General features: G+C 46.6%; 1 protein-coding gene across 2 annotated transcripts in view; it reads left to right on the top strand.

The window, feature by feature from the left end:
* TTYH3 (tweety family member 3) overlaps positions 1–13,149 on the top strand; it is a 74,804-nt gene extending 61,655 nt beyond the window's left edge. Inside the window, exon 14 of one of the 2 annotated variants that reach the window (XM_071570780.1) lies at positions 7,564–13,149. In XM_071570780.1, the coding sequence (XP_071426881.1) occupies positions 7,564–7,635 (72 nt within the window). In that variant the 3' untranslated portion in view covers positions 7,636–13,149. Of the gene's footprint in view, positions 1–2,061; positions 7,506–7,563 lie in introns of those variants that run through there. The other variant, XM_071570779.1, reaches the window with a different exon arrangement.
* Positions 13,150–17,834: the final 4,685 nt, after the last annotated feature.

Below are 17,834 nucleotides of genomic sequence, written 5' to 3'. Positions count from 1 at the left end.
TCAGCAACTTTGGGGAATACACGTTTGCCACTCCTGTGTACTCCCAAGGGAGCTGATTGTGCAGCCAAACACTGGATCTGGCCCATAAATGGCAGCAACTTGACTAGACAAGCCATGTCTCACCTGCCATGGCGAATAAAACTCTGCTATGCTACTTTGGACATTGCACATAAAAAGAATAAAACTCAATCAATTGTCACTGGTGATCCTATGGGCCCAGTCCTGCCACCACCGAAGTGCATGAGTATCTTGATGGGTGACTTCAGCAGGATGATTCACTTGCATGCAGTGTACTTGCTATCTGTGGCATTGGTTCCTCAAGTTTAAAAGGAAACTTGTTAAAACTGTAAATTCAGAGTTATTGCTGAACCTCTCTCCTTAATCTGCCCTAAAGAGATAGTAGGATGAAACCTGTATTCTTTTTTTTTTTGTTGAGATTTTTTTTTAAATATTTCTTTCACAACTGTTTTACTTTCTTTAGAACCTATTTTTGTATTTAATTTCCTATAGAGGAAAAAAAGAAACTTTCATGGAAGGTTTTGGTATTTGGAGTGGCCTGATAGCCATTTCTGTATGCTGGATAAAACATGGGCTTGCCTTCACGTCTGTGTAAGAACTGGATGAATCTTGTCCTCCTTCACTGGATCCTGTAAGCCTTACTTACAGGAGAATTTGGAGAACATGCCATAGCAGTGCTCACAAACTTGGTGGTGTCATTACAGAGGATGAGTAGTAGCATGTCTAATCAACCAGTCTTCAGGTGTAGGTAAAAATACACTCTCTGGTGCATGGCTCAAATTCCTGGGAAGGGGAGAAAGAAGAGGATGGAGGATTAGGAATTGTGGTGGAAAAGAGGGACATCACATTCATGGTTTCACTTCAAGAGGACCAATTCATCTTGCTGTAGAAAAAGTGGAAAAGGTGAAGAGTTGATCCTTGGCCAAACCTCTGTCACTATTCACAAAGAGGTTTCCTGATCCCTGGTACTCCAACCACAAGCTCTGGTGGCATTATCTGCTCTCAGCAACGAGATGGTCCTCAGGAGAGGAGCTGATGTGCTGCACCAGTGCTGTGTGGCACATGCTGTACCACTGGCATTTCCTGTGGCAGAAGGGTACTGTCCCTCTGGTACTGCCAAGGCATATGTTCCTTCAATATCCTGCTTCTCCCTGCCCTGCAGCTCTTCTGCTTCAGAGAAAGCACATTCCTTTCCACAGGGGTTGTGGGTGAGGCAAGAAGTTCCCTGGTTCTTCAGTAGCTATTTGTGTGAATACCCTGAGGGGGGTTCTTAGCCCTGGTGCCTGAAGCTGCTTTCTGAGAGGAGATAAAGATACATTTTTTTCAGACTAACTTGACTTGGCAGCCATCAGTGTGGGCTATAGGGAAGTGCAGGAGCTGGGGAGGAGGAGAGTGCAGCACTGTACCCGTGGGCCAGGGAGCTTCTTCCTAGACAAGACAAGGAACAGACTATGGGATAAATGTGTTTTCTGGAGGGTTGTAGTAGACAGACAATGAAAAGAAGAAAAATACTGTCTACTCCCATATTGGCAGGCAACGGAAAAGCTTTTCTGGGATTTTTGCATTCACAGCACTCCACAGCAGGTGGCTGAGACCATAATGAGGCAGAAGAAATTGTAACTTTTCATAGCGAATTGTCTGTGGGAGGAGAGAGTTTAAAGGGGAATACCAATACACATGTCCTTGCCTCTTTTTGGGTGGAGAGGAGAAGGGGGATAACCATCCAAGTAGGTTATGTCCAGTGGGGGGGCAGAGTTAACCTATTCCATTTAGCTTTCTGTGAACAGATGGTGAAAACTAAGATGTGATGATCCTGCTGCATTGTTTGTCCGTTACTTTTCCTGGCTTTTTGTTTGTTTGTTTGTGTTTTTCCTTCTCTCATTCCTTCTGTTTTCTCCTTCTTGCCACAGGGATATTCCCTTAGGGTTGTAGAGCCCACCTTGTCACTGACACACACCACAGCGTTTCACTTGCTTGCACTGTGTTTTTCATGCACGTTGAGGCTGCACTCTCTTTTTCTCTCTCTTTCTTGCGTCATCACAGTTGTATTTGGCTGCCATGGACAGTAGCAGCCATATGAGCTGGCAGCTTAAGCCCTCGGACAGTGCACGGACATACTGGTAACAGCGCCCGCAAATGGAACAGGTACTGGAAAAAAGGTCCTTCTTGCTCAACCCCTTCTCCACTCCCAACCACTCCCTTCATCCCTGCACTGTTTATCCCAGGCCAGTGCCTTTTATTTCTTCACATTCCTTCCCTCTGCACCTCCCACCCCATTCCCTCCTGCCAAGGGTTAAAATTAAAATCCATTTTGGCTCTGGTGCAGACTCAAGGAGCAGAATCAACCTTCTAGAGGCTTCTGGTGCATGTTGTGAGGGTTACAGGCACCCATGCCTCACAAAAGCTACCTCTCAGCAGCTTCAACTCAGAATCCACACTTGACAACAGCTTGAATACTTAGTATTGAGTGCTGCTCAAATGTAGAAATAACCTTACACCCCAAATGCAGAATAGAAGTTCTTCCATCACAACAAGCCATTTTCTAGAAGTAAAGAGAACCAATCTAGCAGCTTTTCAGTCAGGACTGGTTGTCTTAATTCAGCTTTTGGCTTTCCTTGAGCCCTACTGCTGTTCTGTTTGTCTTGACTGGCCTTGAGAACACGAGCCCCAAACCACCAATACTGACATGCCACAAGCTTTTAGCTCATTCATAGGATTTTTAATTAGTTGAAAGATCCTGGCTGGTACTGGTGGCCTGTCCTGAAGAGTTACTTCATTGCCTGTCAGATCTGTGCACAGCTTCTCCTTTTATCTTTGCTTTGAAAGTCAGAATGGAGCAAGTTTAAAAAAAAACCAAACTTCCCTAAAGGTCCAGACATAATCACTAAGATCTGTTTCATTCTGTTTCAAAACCTTTTGCTGTTTTGTTTGTTCTCTGTGTGTCCAAATCATCCCATCCATGTCCTCCAGGCTCTGTGAGCAGGGCCCTCCTAGAACCATTTCACTGTCTGAATTCCATCTTGGTTGTAGTTGCTGATGTTGTCCACAATAGCCGGTGTTTCTTCCCTCACAGGGGTCCATGGCAAAGCCATAGGCCTACAGAAAAGAGTAGGTGGTCTGCAATTTGTGGCTTTTTTAGCTTGGTTAAATATAGGATATAATTAGAGCTGCCAGACAACTCACCAGGTGTGAAGGACAGCACTCCTTCAGGGGAACTACACTCATGGAGTAACTGGAAGGTGCTGGTTCCAGCTGGAACACAGAGCCCATTGCTTTTGGCTCGTGCAATCAGTGATGCGTGTCTTGCATTCTTTTCTCAGAAATACATGTCCATAAAGCTGCTGTTCCTTCTTCTCTGCTGTTCTTGTTGGGACTCTTGTCAGCCTTGCATTGGATTCCTTTCTGTCATGTCGGTGCTTGGTCTGCATCCTTGCTGCCTCTTGCTGTCTGCCTGCCTTGTGACCTGCTGGGAAGGGGCTCTCCGCTTTGGGTGTCTTGATGTCCTCTGCCATGGTGCATGAACGCAAACAGCCTTGTCTGGAAGCATGGTGCCACCACCCTTGAAGGGTCACAGCTTTCTTCAGTCTTAGGTCCTGCTAAGACTGCTCTTGGGCCTCAGCTTGTGGTGGGTTTTCTGCTTTTTGGTTCCTGCAGGTGGTATTGTGGCGATGCAAACTGGATCTACTCCATGAAATAAAATATTGCTCGGGGTGGAGGTGGGGAAATTCTAGTGCCTTCATTCTGACTTGAAATCCCTGGGCTGAAACATGACCTGATCCTAGTCTGCACTGTCTTTTGTTTATCTTTGCTCCCACCTGAGTTTAATGTGGCTGTCTGCAGGGCTATGTAAAAGCCATTGCATTCTTTCCAAGGCTTTAAAAACAAACAAAACAAACAGAAGCTCTGTTCTTTTGATTTGAAAAGCTTAAGTCCCTTTGAATTGAGAACCCACTGACTGGAATTAGCTGTTTCCCTGCATCTTGTACCTCCCATGCATAATAAGACCAACCCCTGTGTGTTTACTGTGCTCTAGCTATTTGAGATCAACCTTTCAGAACTTGAATCCAGAAGCTTTGGTCTTTATTGGATTACCTGAATAGCTCTGGCAGGAAATCAAAGTCAGGGTAGCTCAAGAGAGATACATGTGGGTTTTTAACCACAAATAGTAAATAGTTTGTACTCAGAGTCATGGTTTCATATGGTAAGTGATCTTTCAGTATACCTTAGTTAGCTATGAAGCACTCATGGAGTTCACAGTTCACAGGAGTCAGTGGAATTTATGGCCTCTAAAATGAACTGATTATTCCCTTAAACTTATTTTATTTTTGCAACCAATGATACCTTTGTATCCAAGCTACATGCATTAAGCACCCAACTAGTATGTTCTGGCAGACCATACCTATGAAAGTTTATACCCTCAACAAGGCTGAATGTGAAGGAGACTCATTTTCTCTGGAGAAATACAAAAATAAGCTTGTGTGCAATCAGCTGTGTTTGTCCTAGCTGGCTGGGAAGTGGCTGAGAGGTGTGCTGTGTTGAACAGCATAAGCAACCACCAGAAGTGGTAACAAGAAGTCTTTCAGATACTCTTTTCAGGGAAGTTGATAGTGTGAGGGGAAGGTATAGGTTGAAACTTGCCCTCCATGCTGTTTTTGAAAGGGTGGATAGGCACATGGGTACTTCCAGTGCGAGTGCTGGAAGAATGACTGCTTTGTACATGTTCTTTAACCTTCTATGAAAGCTCCCTTTAAAGGAAACTAAATGCAACTGTGTACCTTATAGCTGTGTACCTCAGAGTGGAGTCCAAGACCTCCTCAGTCTGAATTGTGCTCAGACTTTTTGTCCTCAGAATTATTTTTATAGGAGCTGAAGACTTAGTGATTTTTTTTTTTTAAGGAACTGAAGATTTAATTCTTTTAGCTCTGGATAATATAGTTTAGTTTTGTATCCAAAGACTGCAAAGTGTCTGTTGATATATCTTCACCTACTGGCCTGTCCAGATGTTGGGATCTGTGTGTTCCAGAACTTTCTTCCTGAAGGACTTGGAGGAAGGGCTAGTGTCAATAGCACGTGGAGCAAAGCACATGGAGGCAAATGCTGTGACTGAAGATCCAGTGCACGCTGATAGAGCTGCGCTGGTTGAGAGGTGTACAGTGAATTGTTTGCTCTCTGCTTCCAGGTTTCAATCATACTTATCATGGTCATTAAAAATACACTTAACAGAAAGAGTAACTGGTTTAAATTGTATTGGGTAAAGGTACAAAGGTGCAAAAATCCCGAGTTAAGGAGAGAACATCAGCCCTAACTCTGACTACCCAGTCTTGTTTTTTGCTTCTGGTGGATTTGCAGGTAGGTTTGAATGTAACATTTTCTCTGCTTGACTGTCCAGATCTTGTGTTCCTGATTACTTTGTTTTAGTGACACTTTAAGAACTGTGGGGTTTTCTTGGTGGAGGAAGGAGGGAATTCTTTTTGACTTCTCCCTCTGTGATAGGTGTACTTTGTGCATCCTTGGACTGCAGTTCATCAAGTGGCCCTTCTTGATTTTAATGCTCTAAAGGAAGCTGATGTTGCATGTTGTGTGCTGAACCTGTACAACTTGTCCAGAAAGATGCACAATAACCTTTCATGATCTGAGTTTGTTTTTACTAAATGCTTCTTACAAAACCCTAGCACCTGGAAAGGTTCTCTGTTCATACTCATCTCCTATCACATGTCACTATATAGAATGTAAATGGAAAATGAGCAATCAAATGCATTTTTCCTTCTAAGACTCTCTTCTTAGCATGATGTTTGCCTGGCAATTTCAGCATTGCAGTACCTGGCACGTGCCCTGCTTACTCGGAGAGAAAGTTCTGTAACTTCTAACCCTATCTGAGCACACTGGGTTAGTCTCATATGTTTTAATAATGCCCTAAACTTTATTTCTGAAACAGTAATCACATTTAATAAACTGTATAGAATATAGTCCTTTAAGTGGCTCAGCTTGGTATTTTCTATCTTTTGCCCTCTTGCTGACAAAAAGTACATCTTAGAAAGAACAGATGTACCCTTTGTCTTCTAAATATAGATCCCGTTTCTGGGCCAGAGTTTTATATTAAGATCCACATTCTGCTGAAATTTTTCCAATTATGGAAGACACTAAAAGCTGAGTGTGCAAATAAGCCACAGGTATCTTCATCTTATGCCAATGGGATCAACTCTGCCAAAGGAGCAGTTCTCTCTTCCATTGTGCAGAGGTTCAGCCTGGGTCAGTCTTTGAAGGAAAACTGATAAAATACTGTTAATTCTCTGAAAACCCCTATGGACAGCTGAGCTTTTGAGAGCCTAAAGATACCTCATAATGTTCTTTCCCAGTGGGCAAGATAAATCATGCCTCCTGGTGTGGAACTGCCTTTCAGTCGTCTCTTTGCCAGCTCAACTGACTATTTTATGTGGTTCAGTTTAAAAGGTGATAAAAAGTCAGTATGCTGAAGAGCACTCTTGGGAAGTAAGCTGTGGATATTATAGAATTATTCGAGCTCCAGCAGGTATAAAAAGAGGAATGAAATGTCTGTCCTCATTCCTTGCTTGTTAATATCGTGGTAGCACAACCCCAGAAGCAGTAATGTGGCCGGGATGAAGGCGTTGAAAACATTGGCATAAAGAGGCTAAGTCTTTTATTCTTGCTGCTGGATATTATTTACATACTTTTCAGCTCATTATTCAAAGCTGAATGACATATGTTACCTCAGTAACTTCTGGGAGTTGTTTTGGATTACTTTGCTTAGCATAAAAAGAAAATAAGAACACCACCCCCCCAACCCGAAACAACCTTTTGTGTTTGACCTGCTCTTGTCACCCCCACCCTGAGTCTTTGCTGCTGCACAGTGCACAGGTTGGATCCCGAGCCACAGTGGGCTGTTACCCATCTGATGACTTAGCTGATATCATCCTGTTTGATGGCAGCCTGTTCCCAGCCTGGCAGGGTCTGTTCTTTCTTAGCCGTAAATTGTTCAGAGATTCGCTCTTCCACAGTTCTCTTTCAAGCTGCCCATCTGTGGCACAAGCAATCTTCTGATGCCCTCATTGTCATAAGAGGCAATGGGAAACTGCAGTGAGCACTCCTTTCCAACTCCTTTTTCTGGTATGGTTGAAAGCAGTAACAAGGCTAAGAGAGGATGAAGGTGTGAAGTGGGTTTTTACATCTGCATCATTCCCATACCCCTCTCTTCTCCCAAGTGACCTATGTCATATTTTGACTTAGTGGCTGTTAAATTTCCTTCTCTGTATAGAGCTTGGATAAATCACGTGCTGTACATAAATCTGTACTGACCTGGCCAGCACCATCACAACAAACTGACAGGATGTTACTCTGAGGGGACTATACAGTGACTTCGGAAACTCCCTTGTAACACTGGGCCAGCAGCTCCTTGATATGCTTGCTTTAAATACTGACCATTTTATGCTGGGAGGTGATAGAAATCTGTGGTTCTGTCTTTTCATTACTTATTCTGACTTACTTTTCTGTTTCTTTGTTGTTTTTTTTTGTCTTGTCTTCCTCCAGTACACCTCCAGCATGAGAGCCAAATACCTCGCCACCAACCAACCTCGTCCAGATGCTGGCAGTGTGCATTAAAATGAAAAAGCAAAAGCAAAAAAAAAAACCCACATGTGCAGTCAGACTAAACAATGTGCCAACTGCTGTGCCCCTGTGCTGTCCTCGTAGAACAATCCTGCTGTTCTGCCCAAAATCCAGTGCAGCTCCTTCTGTTTCTCCAGTCCAGACCAGCCCTTCAACCTGGTACCTGCCCACTGGAGTGGAAGCTCCCTTTGAAATTAAGCCTTCACCTTGTTGTACCTGATGTGCAAGAGAGCAAATATGTGCAGGCAAGCAACTGAGAGCAGCTGGCAGGAAACTGGGTGTACCAGCCCATGGGCCAGATGACTAGAGCAGCCTCTCAGATAGTCGGTGAATATCTTCTGCCCCTTTTTTCCTCCCTTCTGTTTTCAGAGGGACTTGGTGAAAGATGGTGGTAGATCTTCTTCACTTCTGCAGTGGAATCAGCTGTCTGTGAAACCCTGAAGAAGCAGAGGTGCCTGTGATCAATGTACAGCGAGGGAGTGCTGAGGGAATGCTGAGTCCAAGCACAGCACGGCTCTGGTCCACTGCCCTGGAGGAGGGAGGGGGGAAACTCCTGCCTCATGGAGTCACTGCATATCCACTGGAATTTGCTCTTCCCAAGCAAACCATTTCACTACCCTGGTTAACTTTATTTTTTAAGTCCATTAAGAAAATGCCTTCTTTTTCCCCACTCTTACTTATCATGTGAATTCTTGAGGAGGAGCAGGGGGCCCAACACCAGTTAGCTACCCTGTCCACTGCTCTGGCCCTGACCTCTCTGCTCCACCAGGGAAGCCCAGGTACTTGCAGATGGCATTCTGGGTGCTGCCTTTATGAGGCTGACACACAGATCAAACAGGAGCCAGCCACTTGGTGCCAAATTTTTCCAGGGAGAGACTCACAAGACTTTATGGGGGCATTTTTGCACTAAAGAGTTTTGACTCTGATGCTAAATCTTATGGGACAGTCATCTTGGAAAAGCAAGAGAAACTGGAAGCACCAATGGATTTACAGCAAATGCAAGCTCTCCCCAAAGGAGTGACCTGTGAACTCTGCTGGACTTTCTTTTTTCCTTTTTTATAAATTGTAATTTACAGCATAGGGTTGCTGAACTGGCATTGAGGGAGGTTTTTGGAGCCTCAGTCCTAACAAACTCACAAGATCATCAGTGTATTTTGTGTTCTAGATCAGAAACCCAGTTGATGTCTGGAGAACATTATGATTGTCAGAACAGGTTTATATTGTATTCTGTTTTATTTTGTTTAGTTTTTTCAAGGCACATTGCTAACCACTATCTGACCATACTAATGCACACGTAAGGCATTTTCTAGACATGAGGCAGAACAAGGCTTGCAAAGGGGCAGCTGGATGCCTGCAGAGGGCAACATCCTTCATTGGTGCTGTACTTCCCACTGAAGAGCAGTGCTCCAAAGGGCACTGACAGCTTCCTACTGGAAGAGGAGACTGCCTCTTGGGAGGTACTGTTGAGTACTGCCCTTTCACTAGGGCTTTTTACCTCTTAGTAGGGGCATCTTAGCATAGCTGCTGGGCATTATATTAAATAACTGGCAGATGAAATAAAGTGGGAAACATCTCTCAAACTGGAGTTGAGCCATTGGCAGAGGCAGTTTTCACCTCAGTGATGTTCAGACCCATGATTGCTGTTCGGGGCACAGAAACTACCAATCTGCCTTTACTCAAGTCAGTTGCCTTCTTGCAGTGAGGTAGGAATTGCTCCTAGCAGGCAGCTAACTGGTCTGATGGTATCTGCTGTGAAATGGTACCAGCTCTGTGGCAGAGCAAGCTTTGAGACTCTTCTTAAGATAGAAACCACTAATTAACTGCAAAAGCTGTAGGCCAGCTGTTACCACACAAAGGAGTGAGGGAGACAGAGAGGAGGCACCAGCATGAGACAGGAAGACAAGGTTTTGGAGAAAACTTCACACTTCACCATAAATCTCTGGAGGCAGGATTTTCTTGCTCAGGACTGAGTATGCCCCTTCAGGATGGGCTTCACACTGAAACATACCTCTGTTTTATCAAATAACAAGGGCAGGGAAATGTAGTCACAGATGGTATGGAGGGACACTGGCTCATGAGCACCAGGTTTTCCACCCTGTCTTAGAGCCTACCAAGAGACATGGATGTGCACGTGTGGCTTGATGAGCTTGCAGCCCCAAGCACCCAGCTGCTATGTGGGGGGAACCCAACCTTGCCCTCACTTTGAAGAAAGAAGCAAGAGCCATATAATCCTTATTAAGACTGAGTTGTTCTGCCATCAGCCTCCTTGCAAGGATGTGCTACTCACACTATCAATTTTAGGGGAGCTGCCCTGAAATCTGTGGCCTGGTCCTACTCATTGAAGGCAAGTATTTTGAAGTGTGTGGGGAACCCTGTGAAAAGAGGTGCTTCTGTGTACTGACGTCTCCGTATACAGAATGCACCCTGAACATCTGTGACTGCACTTTGGGTTGTGTCTAAATTGTCACAGTGGCATTGTCTGTGCCAGGCAATAACAGGGGAGAGCCGATGCCTTTTTGTTTGCAGCATCTAATGGAGCAGCCACCTCAACCTGCTTCCTTCCAAGGTTTGGCACAGCCACTTACAACACCCAGAACAACTTCTGACAGTGTTTGGGGCTTGCAGCAAGGCACAGCTGTGGAGATAAGTGCTCTGTGACTTCGACATATAACTGGAAAGAATGTTACAGAGATAACGTTTTGCTCTCTGGAGGCCAGCACAACGGGACTGCAGTGTGAGCTGTGTACCTGTGTCCAGCCAGCACTTCCTTTACTTGACATGGATATTGCACTTTCGTAAAGCATCCTGGAACTCTGCTGCCCTGCTGCATGCTGTGCAGAGTGCTGGATAGGAAACACAGACAAATGGGTTTCTTTTGGTTTATTATTACTACTACTTTCTTTTTTTTTTAATTTTTTATTTTACTGGAACCTTGAGCAACAGCATGGCATTTCTGCAGGCTGGTCTGAGTGGATCTGCTGAAGAACAGATGGCCTTTGCCTATTCTTATGGCTGCGACATAATCAGTCTCATCCATATGGTCACATTTTGTCTGAGGAGTGGACTTTGAAAAGCCAAGATCTCCCAGACTCTGTGCCTCCCTCTCGGGTGAACAGCAGGTGCTATCTGGCAAAGACTCATCTGTTCTGGATGGCATTCATGGTTGAGGGAGTCCAGACTCTTCAAGCTGCAGGAGGTAAAGCTGTAGAGACTTCTCTCTCTTCCATCGTGTCTCTGTTTTCAATGTGACAAAATGCCAAGGCCATATCACTTGGTGTGTCCCAGCTGACCTTACGGGACATTTCTCATGTGACTGGTTGCTAGCAAAAGGGTCCAGAAGTCAGGGGAGTTGAGATTGGCCTCTGGACACCTCTGTGACTGCAGAACAGAAGGCAGCTTGTCCGGTTGAGGGTGACTGCATCGCTGAAGACACTTCATATTACTTTTTCAGAAGCACAAATGTGGTCATTGGCTTGTCTGGTTGGCTTGGTTTATTTCCACTGCATCATCATGTGTGAATGACACTTTCTTTTGGAACTGAGAACTCTTCCAAGCACACAAACATCTCCACAATGTGAAATGTAAATAGCATGTTGGACTCTTGTGTCCAGTGTTCAAGACTGCATTGTAATTGTAAAGGAAATCAAATCAAGACTTGGCTGTGAATTTCTTGTGCTGTCTTGGGAATTATAACTGTAGTGTTTGTACCTGTATGTATTATTAAATTGAGTTCATTTTGTGTGCTGATAAAAGGGTTCAAGCTAAGATTTTTAGCGTGCATCCATGTATCCAAATGTGAAGGATGGAGTGCTCCCTTCCCCTCCTGTCCTTTTAAGTTTTCTCCATTTGATAGGTGTTGATTTTCCGTGTGCAGTCATCTCAGCCAAGATGCAAGGGATGTTCATTTGCGTGCTTTGAGGGGGACACAGTGCATGGGGGTTTAAGTGATCCTAAGTTAGGATTTCCATAGCAGTTCCCTGAAACTACATGAAAAGTTTGGCCTTTCTGAGAGCTAAATCATTTCTCAGGGAGCTGCTCAGCCACTGCTCTCGAGAGCTTTTGGTGCTGCAGGGTGGTAGCAGGCAGGAGCAGGGGGGGTGCCCGTCAGAGCAAGGTTCAGGTACCTGCGTGAATAAACCCAGGCTTTGCTTCTGGTCTCACCTTCTCTTCCTTCCAGCAGCAACTGAAATACCATGCTGAGCCCTTTGAAGAATAGGGAAATGTCTTGGCTTGTTGATCCTCACCACCCTACCTAATTCAGAAGGAGATGAGGTGGGTGGGTTTTCCTTTAGGTTGGTAGAGAAGCTGTCTTTGAAGTCCCCCTACCTGGGGACCAAGCAGAAGCCAGGGTCTCCCCCAGCTCAACAAGTCTGTTAGTGTTACTCAGTGAATATCTCTGGGTGGGAGTGGAAAAGCCCTCCAGGGAGATACCAAGTAGTAACTCTAATGCCTTGAGAAAGAGACCTGACAAGACTTAATCTGTACCTCCTTTCATCACAGCCTACTCCCCTTTTTCAGAAATGATTTGTGTGCATGCTATGGATGGCTTCCCTAGTCATTCCAGGAGGCCCAGCAGAAGCGTGGGATGCTTTGGTAGCAGTTCCTAGATGGCTAACAGGTGATTTGTGCTTTCAGGAGGGTGTGAGATCTCCTGCCAAGCTGTGATGGTGAGCGTGTGTTGCCCAGCTAAGAGGGAAGGGATGGGTTACTCGTGGCCTGGAACTCCCGGGTGCTCACCCAGCCCCTGTGGCTGCATGAACAAAGTGGAACATAAATTGATGTACAACCAGAAAGTTCAAAATACTCCTTTCCTAATGAAGATAACTGTAGCATGAAGCTCTTAGGTGCTCTGCATATTTGATACCACATTGCTCCTCACTATGCAATTCCCAACTCCTTCCTTCCAGTTCCTCCTCTAATGTCATACCAAGACTTCTCCAGTGGCCTCTGCCCAGGAGGCTGCTGAAGTCCCAGCAAAGCTTCATTCCTTTCCTTGTGGTCCAGCTGCCCAGCCGTCACATCGTGTGCCTCAGGTCCCTTGGTAATGGGAGGCTCCATGAGTTATATTCACATCATTCAGAGGGAAGTTTATTTTCTTGGACACTGTGCACAGAAACCTAATGGCAAACATGTACCTGGCCTTTTTGTAACTTCTCTGTTTTTTGGTTTGTTTGGTTTTTTTTCTTAACCATAATGGTTGTATATCATACCACTTTATATACATATATAATATATAAATATATATAATTTTTTTTAAACTTTGGACCTGCTAGTTTCTTTCAAGTGTTCCTGCACTTCCCAAAATGTTTTTAAATTGTGAGGATTAAAGAGGATTGAGCCCATTTTTGTATCTTTACTTTTAATTCTGTAGTTCTATTGATTGTAACGTAGCTATTTTTTACTGTAACTTTTTGGTTTGCAAATACTAAACAAAAAAACCTAAATGTAATTTCTGTGGTTTCTATTCAGCTTGGGTTTCATGTTTTAAAAATAAACGATTTAAAACCACTGTTCCTAGTTATTGATTTGTATTTTCTCCTGGAGTGGGCATGGAGTCAGGCTGGTATCAGGGCCCTCTAGGGCTACAGGCAGCAGCAAACACCAGTGGTCCATTTTCACCAAGTAAACTACAAGAAGGGTGGAAAAATGATCTGGGAGGATGCAGCTCACCATGGAGAAGGTGCCCCTCTTCAGGAGACAATGAAGTGTATGTACATGCCTTTGGGAGCATCCCGGGGGAGCCATGGGGGTGGTGCAGCTCAACGCGGGCTCATCTTTCTCAGTGCTGCCCCAGGCTCTTGTGGGTTTCTTTTTAGTTCTTCCTTTGTACTCTGCTCTGATCACAGGCCCACTGAGGCATTGCTGTCAAGTAGTGAACTGAAACCTTTACCTCCCTGTAATTTTCTTCATCTGTTTTCTGCCTGACCCTGCCAGTCAAATGGAGCGACTGGGCTCCTGCCTCCATTCTGTGCTAGTCTTGCCCTGACCTCAGCCTGGCCCTTCGTAGGTGTGGGCATGAGCAATAATTTAACTCTGTCTTTGTAAATGCCATCTACTTTTTTAAAAGGTGTGAGTATGGCTGAAACCCACACCCATGCACTTGAGTCCTGTCTGTCAGTCCAGTGCAGAACTATAGAGGACTCCTTGTTGTGACTTTCCCCCTCATGGCTGTGAATTTCAACAGACACCAGTTTTCCTCCCTTAACTAATAAATAATTGATAGATTTGTCTTTCTCCTCCCCCCCTACCCCTCCTTCCCCCCCAATCTAAAGGAGAAACCAATGTTTTCTATCTTCATTCCTCATCAGAGATGATTAAACCTACTCTCTAAATGTCTAAAAGGCCTTGGAGCAGTCAAGGGAATCTGATGGTGTGAAGGAAAACAAAGCCTCTGTCAGAGTGATCATGTAAATATTTTACTAGTTTTATGGACTCCATGAGGGATGGGAACATGCAAAGGCCACCTGCCCAGTGACCTCTCCTAGAGCTTTCCAGTCAGCCATCCCCAGCAGCTCACCCTCTGCACCACTCTCTGTGCCAGAGGGAGCAGGGCAGGGCTCTCTCCTGAGCCATTCAGAGCTTGGAGAAAACAGAGGGAAGGGTGAAGTATGTGTTTGAATAAACCTCGCCTTCAGATCTACCTTCAGTAGTGGTCCCTTAGATCTGTCCTCCAAGATAAGGCAGGGAGAGATGCCCCAGGGAGATGCTTTTAAGCATATTTGCTCTGTGGTGTGCTGAGCTGTGCTAACGTGAGCTGGGAGCTGTCAGTGGGTTGGTGGCTGGAAAACCATCAGACAGAGCTGGTGGCTGCTGGGACACAGTTACTGACTGCATGCCCCCACCTTTCCGGGTGGCAAATGACCCAAGCTGCTACTGTGCAGGTGGCATCTGCTGCTGCTGCTGAAGCTGGGATCTGCCTAACTCCTTCCACCTGAGAGCTGGATTTGTGGTTCTCCTTCGGGATGGTCCAGCGGAGACTCCTCATGTGTCCAGGAATGCAACAGGCATCTGAAATCGCAGCTTATCTTCTCTAACCCCTTGTGAAGCATCCTTGTCCCCGAGGAGTGACCCCATTCCCCACTTGTCTCTGTGGTGCTTTCAGGAGGTGGCAACCCCTCCTTGCACTGCGAGGGAGGCCAGGACAGAGTTGAGTGCTGGCCTGTCAGCTGGAAAAAAAGCCCTGAACGGGAAGACTCGCATCGTTCTGACCACGTGGGGATGCTGGAGTTCTGTGCTTGGAAGTCGGGAGGATTTGTAGCTGAGGCAGTCACAAGGATGCTCCTCACCCCGTGTCTGCGGCCCAGCATGGACCAGCTTGGTGTGTCCCAGCACTATGAAACCTCCTGGCTCATTTGCCCTCACCTGCTGAGGTGGTCAGGCAGGGCCAGAGAGTGGCCTGGCTGTGGCCACAATGATGAAGCAGCTGGTCACACAGCTGTGCTGTCTTGTTGTGTGGTAGAGAGGGGATGGATGGTGACAGGACCAGGGGGACTTTTCCTTCTGCAGCTGATGTCTCCATTGCTGCCAGAGGGACCACAGGATTGCTTTCCTGACTCTGCAGGCAAGGAAGGCTTTGCCAGGAGCAGGCGATGTCTCTCACTATGACCTCAGCAAAAATCCTAGCTCAGGGGTTTTTTAATCCCTCCCAGTCCTTGGAGGGAAGTGGGAAGGAAGCACAGCTCCATTTTCACTGCGAGGTGTTGCAGATGCTGGTGCTTCTCCCACCCACTTCCTTTTCCCACCAGCCAAACATCACGGAACCTGGTGCTTGCACCCCATAAATCACCCAGCCACTCATGGTCTGTTCCAAACACATCAACTCTGGGACCTATGGATGGATTGCTCAATAGGGAGTCAGCATGGTCCCCTGCTCCCAAGGGATTTCAAACTCAAGTCCCCCCTAAATAAAGGGGGGTCACCATGACAATGTGGACATGGCTGGAGCATCACCCAGTGCAGACAATCATGGTGACACTACTTGTTGTGCAGTGTCACTCCTGCTTTCAGGTCTCTGTCTTCAGCATGGACAGGCACAAACCTGACACTGTTTCCCTGGTGAAACCACCCTGGTTTGGGGGGCAGTGGAGGGGGGACACACCCACCAAAGAGGAGGAAGGAGAGGTTGGGAGTGGGGCTGTGTGGTAAAGCCACAGCTTTGTGGATCTCATCTGGCAGTGCCGTGGGAAGTGTTTCCAGCTGCTTTTAAGATGCTCAATTTATCTCCTCCTCCACTTTTGGCTTGCCAAATGGCTACAGGAGCAGAACTGGCCCCACTGGGCAGCTGAAGCATACCAGAAGCAGGGGCTGCTGGGAGCTCTGAGGCTGGGGGAATTGGTTTTGATAGATTCAAGACTGGTCTTAAAAGTCAGGAAGAGAAAAATAAACTTTGCAAGGCTTGGGGGCTATTTATTTTAACCACCTGTGTGTTATGTGGGAGTGAGAAACAGTAGAAAGCTGGAAAAAAAATAAAGGGGATGTGGGTGATGACTGGGAGCTGCTTTTGTGGGGCTGCCCTGCACACCCCAGCACTGCATCTCAGCCATCCTGCAGCCATCACTCTCTGCTGCAGGGCTTTACAGCCCCTCACTCCAAGACAATGCTGCTGGTGGATTTAGTCACATCCAGCTGCACAGAAGTGGTGGGATGTAGATCATGGGGTCCCAGAACTCTCCCATCCAGCCCTGGGACAGGCAACTCCCAAAGCTGGAGCGCTGCATGCTTTGCTCAGGCCCTGCGATTCGAGTGCTTTTATCTTCGTTTCCCACAAATATTCCAGTTTGCTGGGCCAAAGCAGCTGGAAGTGGCTCTTGGAGCCGATTCACACAAGTTTTGTTGTCTCCCAATACTGCCCTCCCACCCCAAGTCTCAAGTATTTCTCACCACCAGGATGGGTGTTCATCCCACCACCACACACACGCTCCCCACTGAGAGTCCCCACAGCCAGATGGGAACACAGTGATTCACATGAAGTCCAGGACTGCAAATGACCCAAATGCAAATTAAACCAAAAAAAGGGAGATGGGAAGCAACAAAAAGGACTAAACCAGAGTGTTACTCTCTGCCCTCGATGTTGCAACCACCCAGAGATGAGGAAAGCCTTTGGCTGGGCATGATGTTGGAACATCCCCTGGGCACGGTGATGTCAGCAGCAGTGCTCCCTACATAGTAGCAGCATCCCCAGGCTTGTCCCCACCCCACCACCACACACCAGACTGTCCAAAAGGTACAGCAGCCTTATCAGCTGCCGCGAGAGCGGGAGAGTAAACAGGACGTCCCACAGCAGCGCCAGGGTGCAGATGAAAGCAGGCTGGCCCAAGGAGCCTGCCAAGTATGTGAGAGCAGCAGGCTTTGCTTTTGTTTTCCTTTTGTTTATTATTGCGTGTATTTATTTACTTTTCGGCCCACGAGTAGGGAAGGGAGGAGGGAGAGGCTGGGAGCCTGGTGGGAGACAAACTGGAGAGCTGGTGAGCTGCCTGGCCCCGGTCTTGAAGGCTCAATAGGGTATTTTTATTATTTTATTATTTTTTATTATTTTTATTTTGCTTTTATTTTGTATTGTGTTTTATTTTAATTTATTTTGCTTTTTATGTCCCTTCCAGGTGTTGCACCACCCTAGCCTTTACTCCTGTCAGGGGCTCCTGTTCCTTGGAGCAGCATCCCAGCCCAGTATCACATCCCCTGGCTCCCCAGCGCCTTGGTGGGCACTTAACACCAGATTTAGGCTGTTCTGCAGTGAACAGCTCCCCTACATGGGGCAAGGGGATGCCCTGCCCTGGATACAGCTCCCCATCCCACCCCAGGGAACCGAGAGAGGGTCAGGTTCAGGGCGGGTGACGGGGCTGCCGGGAAGCGCCCGCGCTACTGAAACCACAGCCCATGAGCAATAGGAAAACACGCGGGCGAGCGGACGGTGCCACAGTGTCACGGCTTCCTGCGCCTGACACAGGGCTCTTTGCTGACTCTGCACCAGGGGAGGCCCAAGGGGCAGCAAATCCTGCACCCACCACACCATTCCTGGTGCCAGTCAGCTGGGGGAAGGCAGCATTGCTCTTCACCCTTCCCTTTCTCCAGGGAGCTTTTTGGAGTAGCCAGGTCAGGGCAATGCTTGATTCTCTGGGGCAGCAGCCAGAGCTCTACCTTGCCCACAGCAGCCCAAGGGCTGCAGAGCTTGGGGGAATTTTGGTTTTTATGGC

Source organism: Pithys albifrons, chromosome 16 (assembly GCF_047495875.1).
Source record: "Pithys albifrons albifrons isolate INPA30051 chromosome 16, PitAlb_v1, whole genome shotgun sequence".
NCBI lineage: Eukaryota > Metazoa > Chordata > Aves > Passeriformes > Thamnophilidae > Pithys > Pithys albifrons.
Note: the sequence above shows the minus strand (reverse complement) of the source record. Positions and strands in the feature narration are given on the sequence as shown.